Source organism: Coturnix japonica, unplaced genomic scaffold (assembly GCF_001577835.2).
Source record: "Coturnix japonica isolate 7356 unplaced genomic scaffold, Coturnix japonica 2.1 chrUnrandom741, whole genome shotgun sequence".
Classification (NCBI taxonomy): Eukaryota; Metazoa; Chordata; class Aves; order Galliformes; family Phasianidae; genus Coturnix; species Coturnix japonica.
This window is the reverse complement of record NW_015440102.1, coordinates 5,667-16,579: the sequence shown is the minus strand read 5'-3', so window position 1 is coordinate 16,579 and position 10,913 is coordinate 5,667. Positions and strand designations below refer to the sequence as shown.

General features: G+C 49.9%; 1 protein-coding gene across 1 annotated transcript in view; it reads right to left on the bottom strand.

The window, feature by feature from the left end:
* LOC107307645 (serine/threonine-protein phosphatase 2A 65 kDa regulatory subunit A alpha isoform-like) overlaps positions 1 to 10,913 on the bottom strand; it is a gene marked incomplete at its 3' end in the record, with an annotated part of 34,085 nt that overhangs the window by 20,013 nt on the left and 3,159 nt on the right. The window contains 5 exon segments of the mRNA XM_032441907.1: positions 8,058 to 8,141; positions 9,226 to 9,305; positions 9,308 to 9,361; positions 9,363 to 9,377; positions 10,734 to 10,834. Of these exon segments, the coding sequence (XP_032297798.1) occupies positions 8,058 to 8,141; positions 9,226 to 9,305; positions 9,308 to 9,361; positions 9,363 to 9,377; positions 10,734 to 10,834 (334 nt within the window).

Here is a 10,913-nt window from a genome sequence, read left to right as displayed (position 1 = left end):
TATAATGTATCCATTATGCAATCATGGGTTTCTACTGGGGTTCTATGGGTCCTCTATGGGGTTCATATGGGGCTACTATGTGTTTCTATGGGTCTCTAGGGGTTAACTATGCGGGCTCTATGTGTATTACTAATGGGGTTCTAATGGGGTTCTAATGTGTTTCTATGGCAATTCTATGGGTTCTAATGGGTTCTATGGGGTTCTTATGGGGTTCTACTGGTGTTCTATGGGGTTCTATGGGGTTATAATGTGGTTCTATAGGGTTCATAGGGTTCTATGGGGTTCTAATGGGGTTCTATGGGCTCTATGGGTTTCTAGGCTCTATGGTTATATCTATGGGGCCTATGGTTTTCATATGTTGTTCTATGCCCTCACCTCAGTGAAATTTATGCAGCCAACCATGTACGCATATGGGTTCATATGGGTTTTCTATGGGGTATAATGGTGTTCTATGGGTTTCTAATGGGGCTCTATGGGGCTCTATGGTGTTCTATGGGGTTACTATGGGGTTATCTATGGGGTATATGGGGTTATATGGGGTTTTCTTATGGCACCCAGCCTCAGTAGTATTTAATCAAGCCACCATGTTACCGCATATGGGTTCGTATGGGTATAAATGGTGTTTCTATGGGTTTTTCTATGGGTTCTAAATGGGGTATACATGGTGTTCTATGGGTTTCTATGGGTCTACTGGGGTATAATGGGTGTTCTAGTGGGTTTCCTATGGGGGTCTATGGGTAATAATGGTGTTCTATGGGTTCTATGGGTACTATGGGGTATTATGGTGTTCTATGGGGTTTTCTATGGATTTCTATGGGCCTCTATGGGTTCTATGGGCTGCTATGGGTTCTATGGGTTCTTATGATCCCCCCACCTCAGTGAACTTAAACGGCCAACCAATGTACCGCATATGGGTTCTATGGGGTTCTTATGGGTTCTAATGAGTGTCTATGGGGCTCTATGTGTTTATTTATAGCCCTCACCTCAGTAGAATTTATCGGCCACCAATGTACCGCACCGCGCCACGAAATTTGTCCTCGGCCCGCCTGACGCAGCGTCGGCATCACCAGCGACTCCAGGTCGTCCTGGGGTAACAGCTGGGCAATGTTCACACAGGCCTCAACGGCCAGCAGGCGGACGGAGTCCTGAGAGGGGATAGGGGTTATGGGGTTTATATGGGGTAAATATGGTGGATATATGGGGGGATAATGGGGGATATGGGGTTATATGGGTTATATGGGGTTTATATGGGGGGATAAATGGGGGATATGGGGGTTATTAATGGGGGTTATAATGGGGTTATAATGGGGTTACATGGGGGTAAACGAGGGGGATATATGGGAAATATGGGGGGGTAATTGGGGGGATAACCGCGGTTATATGGGGTTAATAGGGGTTAATATGGGGGAAAATATGGGGTTAATATGGGGTTTATATATTGGGTTATATGGGGGATATGGGGTAATATGGGGGGATATGCGGGGGGAATATGGGGGATGTTCACACAGGCCTTCCACTGCACAGCAAAGGTGCCAAAAGGTTGGAGAACATGGGGATGATCTCCCCCTTGACGTGCTCCATCCCATCCCATATAAACCCCATATAACCCCATTAACCCATATAACCATATAACCCATATAACCCCAGTATAACCCATATTAATCCCCTATAACCTGTTCATTCGATGCCGATCCAGAGGTTGGAGAACAATGGGGAATGAATCTCCCCCTTGACGTGCTCCATCCCATCCCATATAACCCCATATAACCCCATATATCCCCCATAACCACCAGTAATTAACCGCCAAATATAACCCCACTATAACCACAATAACCCCATATAACCCATATCCCCCCAATAACACCCAATATAAACCCCATATATCCCCATATCCCCATAATAACCCAATATAACCCCATATAACCCAGTATATCTTGGCTCATCTGATGCCCAGGTTGGAAGAACAATGAGGGATGATCTCCCCCTTGAAACGTTCTGCCATCCCATCCCATATAAAACCCATATAACCCATATAACACACATATAACCAACATAATAAACGCCCGCTATAAACCCATATAACCCTATTAACCGCCAATAAATAACCCATATAAACCCCATTAACCCTATTAATCCCCTAAATCAACCTGTCTCATCGGGACTATTAGTCAGTGTTGTTTGCCGATGGGCCAAGTTGGAGAACATGCGGTGGATGTACTCCTTTAAGAAATACGTTTAGTCCCACCCAATATGATCCCATCAGCCATCCCATAATTACTTCATATCAACCCATATTTTTTTTAATATAGTACCTTGATCCTGACTAATTAACCCCAGCTATCATACCCTATTATATTGGTGGGTGGCGTGGCGGATTTTGCTCTCCTATAAACCCTGTGTCAAGCGTTGGGTCGTCGCGCCGAGTCACAGGTTGGAGACATGGGGAATGATCTCCCCTTGAAAGTGCTCCATCGCCAATCCCATATAGACCCATATAACCCCATAAGAGACCGATGATAACCCCATACATACCCCTATAGGCAACCACTCCATATCTAGATCCATTAGTTTAGCGAGATCCTACATAAGTACATTGCTGCACGATTAGGATGCAGCGTCGGGTGAGTTGCCATATAACCCATTTAGGTCGGAGAACGCGCCAATAATGATGCCCCATATGAAGGAAGCCATATTAACGCCCATTAGTAGAGCGGCAAGGGGCGCTGCCTACTAAGCCACATTAGTAACTCAGTCAATATCAGACCACCATACTCTGCTTGGCCCAATGACTACACCGTGCCATAAACTAAACCTATAGTACTAACCTCCCATATATGGACGCGTGGCTATCACTAACCCATATAACCCCATAGAATGGTAAGTATATGGGCGTGGAACCATATAAAGCAGGACGCCCATAATTAGACCGCATGGAGAATACCTGTTCATCGCGGGCACGATGGCCAGGTTGGAGAACATGGGATGATCTCCCCCTTGACGTGCTCCATCCCATCCCATAATAACCGCCGTATAAACCCAATTAATCCCAATATAACCCATATAATCCCTAATAACCTGTTCATCTGACGTCCAGGTTGAGAACAATGGGGATGATCTCCCCCACTTGACAGTGCTCCATCTCCATCCCTATAACACCAATATAACCCATATAACCCCATATGAACCCATATAACACCATAATAACCTGCTTCAAATTCCGATCGCCAGGTTGGAGAACATGGGATGACTCTCACCCCTTGAACGTGCTCCACCCAATCCCCATAATATCCCATCCCATCCGCATATGAAACCATATAACCCATATATACCCCATATATCCCCTATTAACCGCCATATAACCCCATATAACCCCATACTAACCCCATAAATCCATATAACCCATATAACCCCATATAACCCATAATAACCTGTTCAATCCCGATGCCAGGTTGGAAACATGGGATGAACTCCCCTTGACGTGCTCCCATCCCATCCCATATGACCCCATATAACCCCATATAACCCCATATGACCCCATATAACCCCATATATCCCCTATAACCCCATATACCTGTTCATCCGATGCCAGGTTGGAGAACATGGAATGAGATCTCCCCCCTTGACGTGCTCCATCCATCTCGCATATAACCCCATATAACCCCATATAACCCTATAATCCCCTATAACCATGTTCATGCCGAGGCCAGTTGGAGAACATGGGGATGAATCTCCCCTTGACGTTGCTCCATCCCATCCCATATAACCCCAATAACCCATATAACACCTATTAAATCCCCTATAACCTGTTCATACCGAAATGCCCAGTTGGAGAAACATGGGGATGAATCTCCCCTTGACGTGCTCCAACTCCCCATCCCAATATAACCCCCATAAACCCCAATATAAACCCTATTAAATACCCATATAACCGTATTATCCGATGCCAGGTTGGGAGAACATGGGGATGATCTCCCCCTTGACGTGCTCCATCCCATCCCATATAACCCCATATAACCCCATATAACCCCATATAACCCCATATAACCCATATAACGCCCATAATACCCCATATAACCCCATATAACCTGTTCATACCGATTGCCCAGGTGGAGAACATGGGGATGATCTCGCCCCTTGACGTGCTCCATCCCATCCACATATGACCCCATAATAACCCAAATATAACCCATAATGAACCCCAATAACCCCAATAATATCCCTATAACCCCATATACCTGTTTTTCATTCCGATGCCCAGGTTGGAAACATGGAATGAATCTACCCCCTTGACGTGCTCTCATCCCATCCCATATAACCCCATGAATAACCATATAAACCCTATTAACCTATAACACTGTCCAGTACCGAGCCAGGTTTGGATGAACATGGGATAGACTCATCCCCTTGACGTGCTCACATACCATCCCATATGATCCCATTAACGCCAATAACCCATATATACCCCATAATAACCCCCATATACACCATAACAACCCTAATTAATCCCCCATATACCTGCTCATACGACGCACAGGTTTGGAGAACATGGGGATGACTCCGCCCTTGACCGTGCTCCATCCCATACCATATGATCCAATCCATCCCATATGACCCTATTAGACCCTATTAATCCCCCATAATAACCCCATATAACCCATTTAACCCCATAATAATCCCTATAAGCTGTTTGCATCGGACGCCAGGGTTGCGAGAACATGAGGATGATCTCACCCCTTGACTCTCCATGCGCGGCATTCCCATCAAGAGGCCATATGATCCCAGGGTGCTCTCCGATATGCCGTCATAACCCTAGTTCATAAGGCTCATATAACCTATAGATCCTGTCCTCTATAACCTGCTCATCGATCGACCGGGATCCAGGCTTGGAGAACATGGGGATCGATCTCCCCCATTGACGTGCTCCATCCCATATGAACCACCATTACTAGCCCCATCATAAACCCATATTAACCCCTATAACCCCATAGTACACCCCATATGAGACCCACTATTAGATAGGGATCTGGCGCACTATATAATTCGCTTACCAATCATGTAACTTTTGCGCGCATTATCCGAGGCCCCAGGATATGGAGAACAATCAGGGAATGGATTCTTCTCCTTTGGATGCGGCTGCTCCAGCCCATCCCATTGACCAGCTTATTAACCCTATAATCCCCATAAACCTAAATTAATCCATATAACCATGCATCATATTTCCACGACCCAAGTTGGAGAAATCAATGAGTGGATGTTATTCTACCCCCAGTCGACTGTTTTAGTGGTCGTTTCTCAGGGCGTTTCCTAGCCAGCTGTTGTCCGACCTTCGTTTTAGCCCAGTTTGATGTCAGGCCCAGTTGTGTAGCGTGGTTTTTGAGTTAGCGTATGTCGCAGTTTGTGTTTTGAGAGTTGCTGCATATCTATGGTGTGTTTTTCGTTTCAGGTGTAGCACTAGGTGGCGGATAGAGTATAGTGAGACTTCGTAATGATGGGGGTTAATAGGATGGTTCTATAGTTTGAGGGCCGCCTATAGTTTGTGAGCGCCATCTCATATTGATTCTCTGTGATTGGTTTTGTGGCTTATAGTTAATGTAACCTAGGCCAAGATTAGACTTAAAGACTTCCGCGTCATCATGGTCCTAGATAAGGGTTCATGGAGCCGTGGGTCTAATTGGCGGTTGTGCCACCACATACGGGTGTGTCGTCGAGTCACAGGTTTGAGGAAGTACCTATAGGGGGGGTAGTAAATAAACCCAGAGTACATAGTGTTTCCTCATTATCTGGACCGGACACGCTTGAAAGATCCCGGTACATTAGGTCCATTAGGAACGGAGCATAGACCAGCGTAAAAGCGCGTGCCTACTAGTCCGAGAGTGAGTCGGGCGCCTGAAATATGGAGCCCATACCAGAGACCCTATATTGGTCCTATTGGTTTAGTGATCCAGGACCACAAAGAACGCGCAGCGGTGACTATTAGAGTGGGCCCTGAGATAATGCTGGGATCGACGAAGACGCGCCCAATGATGGAGCATCAGCGATACGTGACGCAACAGAAGATTCCTCAAAAGACGCAAGTAGTGTGCCTATAAGTTGTAGTTGACCCTAGTAATGGTGCCCCTAGAAAGCGAGCGCACACAAATGATTGGTCCAAGTATAGACCCCCATAGACGGCCCCAAATTATGGCCCCTTGCATAAGACCTGAAGTACTGTTGCCTCGTTGAGAGTTATCACCACAAATGACTCGGCTCAAGTGAAGCCCCAAAAGGCCCAATACATGGCCACCCAAATCCCAAATATGGCCCCCAAAGACCCCAATATGGCCCCAAAAGACCCCAATATAGGCCCAATATGGCCCCCCAAAGACCGGCCAATTTATGCGCCAAGATATAGACCCCCAAGTAATGGCCGCCCAGAAGAGGCCACAATATGGCCCCATATAACCCCAATATGGCCCCCAAAAGGACTTCCAATAGTGAGACCATCCGCATACAGACCCCAATAATGACCCATAGAGCCTTCCATAGTATGGTGCCCCTAATATTTGATGGCTCGCTGCCAATACTTGTGCCCTGTATCTCATAGAGACGCCAATTACAATGCGCTTCCCTCGGGGCTATCAAAGACATCCAAGTAGGTGATGGCCGCCGCGATGACCACCAGAATAAGTGTCTCTCATAGTACCCCTATAATAGTGGCCTGCATAATAAATATGCTCCCAGTATGCGCACCATTCGCATCTGGCAAACAGCCCCCAAAGGCCAATATGCCACCAACATGGCCCCCAAAACCCAATATGGCACCCAACAGAACCCTCAACATAGGCCCTAATATGGCCACCAATAATGGCCACCAGAGAACCCCAATATGGCCCCATAGACCCAATATGGCCCCCATGACCCCCAAAGGGGCCCCAATATGGCCCCCAATGACCCCAATATGGCCCCCAAAGACCCCAATATGGCCCCCAAAGGCCACGTATTGACCACCAATGGCCCCCAAAGACCCCAATATGGCCCCCAAAGACCCCAAATAGCCCAATATGGCCACCAATGTGGCCACCAGAGACCCCAATAATGACCACAAAGGCCACAATAATGGCCCCAAAGACCACCAAAATGGCCCCCAAGACCCCTAATATGGCTGCAATATGGCCCCACAAAGACCCCAATAGGCCCAATATGGCCCCCAAAGAACCCCAAATGACCCCCATATACAGCTCCCCAGAGCGCCCAAAGACCCAATATGCGCCCCCATATGGACCGCCTAATATGGCACCCAAAAGAACCCCATATATAGGCCCAGAGGCTGCCCCGGGCCGAATATTTTGGCCACCAAAGACGCTCCAATCAGCGCGCCCCAAGTCATGAGCCCCTAAAAGAACCGCCAATACAGTCCGCATAGACCCGGATATTGGAGCCCCCTAAGTGGACAAAGAACCTTTCCATATACTGGTACTCCCATTTAGGTCCGGGGACAATCATTGGCCCCCGGGATGGAGCGAATTTCTCCCAATATGGCCCCATAACCGCCAATATGGCCCAAAGCCCAAATATGGCCCCATAATAGAACCCCCAAATCTGGCCCCCAAGACCCAAACGACCCCAAAATGGCCACCAATATACCCCCAAAGACCCCAATATTAGGCCCCCCATAGAACCCAATATGGCCCCCATAGACCCAATATGGCCCCAATAGACCGCAATATGAGCCACCCATAGACCCCAATATGGCCCCATAAGACCCCAATATGGCCCCATAGACCCCATATGGTCCCCAAAAAGACCCCAATAGGCCCCCAAATAAGACCAATCTGGCCCGCAAAGACCCCAATGACCCCAAACATATGGCCCCCATAGACCCCAATATGGCCCCAAAGACCAAATTATGGCCCCATAGACCCCAAATAAGACCCCATAAGACCGCCAATATGGCCCCAAAGACCCCGCAATATGGGACCCAAAGACCCAATATGCGCCATCAAAGACCCACGAAAGACCGCCCCAATACAGCCCCATAACCCCATACAGCCCCCATAGACCCCGTATTGGCCACTCACTGCCTGAGCTCGGCCTTGACGGGGCTGGAGACCTTGGGGTAGCAGACACTGAATAGCCCACATGCCGAGGTGCGGGACGTGAACCAATCCCCCCCGCCATGAGATCACAAAGACCCCAATATGGCCCATAGACCACCAATATGGCCCCAATAAGACCCCAAATAATGGCCGCCCAAAGGACGCCCAATAATGGCCCATAGACCCCAATATGGCCCCATAGACCCCAATATGGCCCCCAAAGACCCCAATATGGCCCCATAGACCCCCAATATGGCCAGCCATAGACCCCCAAATGGCCCCCAAAGACCCCAATATGGCCCCATAAACCCCAATATGGCCCCCATAAAGACCCCAATGGCCCCAAAGAACCCAATTGGCCCCAATAGACCCCAATATGGGCACCAAGACCCCAATAATGGCCCCCAAAGACCCCAATATGGCCACCATAGACCCCAATATGGCCGCCCATAAGACCGCCAATAATGGCCTCCAATAGACCCCAATATGGCCACCCAAAGAACCCCAATAGGCCCATAGACCCCAATAATATTGCCCAAATGCCCTCCAATAGACGCCTAAATATGGCCACCAAAAGACCCCAATATGGCCCAAATATGGCCACCAAAAGTCCCAATAAATGGCCACCCAAAGGCCCCAATATGGCCCCCATAGTCCCCCAAAATGACCACCCAAAAGGCCCATATGGCCACCAAAGACCCCCAATGACCAAATATGGCCCCCCAAAGGCCCCAATAATGGCACCCACAAAGACCCAATATGGCCCCCAAAACCCAAATGGCCTCCAATGACCCCAAAGACCCCAATACATCCCCAAAGCCCCAATATGGCCACCAAAAGACCCCTAATACATCCCCCAAAGGCCTCATATTGACCACCATGGCCCCCAAAAGACCCCAATATGGCCCCAAAGACCCAATATAGAACGCAATATGGCCACCAAGGTCCCAATATTGGCCCCTTAAAAGACCCAATAAATGGCCCAATATGGCCCCCAATGACCCCATAGACCCCAATATGGCCCCCAATGGCCACGTATTGACCCCATATTGGCCACTCACTGCCTGAGCTCGGCCTTGAACGGGGCTGGAGACCCTGGGGTAGCAGACCACCCTGAAATAGCCCACATGCCGAGTGCGGGACGTGAAACCAATCCCCCCCCGCCAGCCTTTTGACCAGGGGCACGAAATGTCCCTCCAGGTCGGCGGGTGAATGTTCATGGGACACAGCAAACGTAGTGACTCCACGGCTTTATTCATCACCACCGTCTCCTCCACCGTGGCCAGGCATCTCCAGGGGGGGCTGGGGACAAAGAATAAAGGGGGGGGGGGGCGTTAGTTGGGTCCTGAGCCCCCCTACAATCAATGGGAGACCTTCAAGTCCCCCTACAATCAATGGGAGACATTCAGGTGGGTCCTGACCCACATACAGGGGGCTCTGAACAAGGGGGGGTCCTTTAAGTGGGTCTTGACCCCCCCCCATACCCACCCAAGGGGGGCTTTAAACAAGGGGGGCTCATCAGGTGGGTCCTGACCCACATATAAGGGACTTAGAACAAGGGGGGGTCCTTTAAGTGGGTCCTGACCCACATATAAGGGACTTAGAACAAGGGGGGGTCCTTTAGGTGGGTCCTGACCCCCATATAGGGGGCTTGAAACAAACAGGGAGTCATCAAGTGGGTCCTGACCCACATATAGGGGACTTAGAACAAGGGGGGGGTCCTTTAGGTGGGTCCTGACCCCCCTACAATCAATGGGAGACATTCAGATGGGTCCTGACCCACATAAAGGGGAGGCTTTGAACAAGGGGGGGTCCTTTAGGTGGGTCCTGACCCCTATATAGGGGGCTTGGAACAAGAGGGGGGGTCCTTTAGGTGGGTCCTGACCCCTATATGGGGGGCTTGGAACAAGGGGGGGGGGGCGTTAGTTGGGTCTTGAGCCCCCTACAATCAATGGGAGCCCATCAGGTGGGTCCTGACCCCTATATATGGAACTTAGAACAATGGGGGGGTCCTTTAGGTGGGTCCTGACCCCTATATGGGGGGCTTAGAACAAGTGGGGGCCCATAAGGTGGGTTCTGAAGCCCCCAACCCATATAGGGGGGATCCTTTAGGTGGGTCCTGACCCCCCCATCACCCTCAATAGAAGCCCATCAAGTGGGTCCTGACCCCTATATGGGGGGCTTGGAACCAGGGGGGGGTCCTTTAGGTGGGTTCTGACCCACATATAGAGGGTTTTAAACAAGGGGGGGGTCCTTTAGGTGGGTCCTGACCCCCCCATCACGAATGGGAGACCTTCAGGTGGGTCCTGACCCACATAAAGGGGGCTTTAAACAAGGGGGGGCCCTTTAAGTGGGTCCTGAAGCCCCCAACCCATCCAAGGGGGAGTCCTTTAGGTGGGTCCTGACCCACATAAAGGGGGCTTTAAACAAGGGGGGGGGGGTCCTTTAGGTGGGTCCAGACCCCCCCCCCCCCAAATTAACCCCAACACCCCCATAGGGCTCTCAGCACCCCCCACCCCCCATTATAACCCCAAACCCCCTTCAATGGCAACAACAAGGACCTGAATGGGGGTTTCAATATGAGGGGGGGGGGGTTCCAATATAGGGGGGGGTTTCAATATGGGGGGGGGTGGTTTAATATGGGGGGGGTCTCCATACCAGCAGACAATGGACGAACTCTGGCCCCCCCACGAGGGCAGTGAACGTTCCCAGCTGCTCCGCCAGCGCCAGCAGCACCTCGTCCTCATCATAGATGGTGTCTATGGGGCACAAAGGGGGGGGGGGCGTTAGGAGACCCCATAGAAGTGCCCCCCCAACACAAACTTACCCCCCCATCCA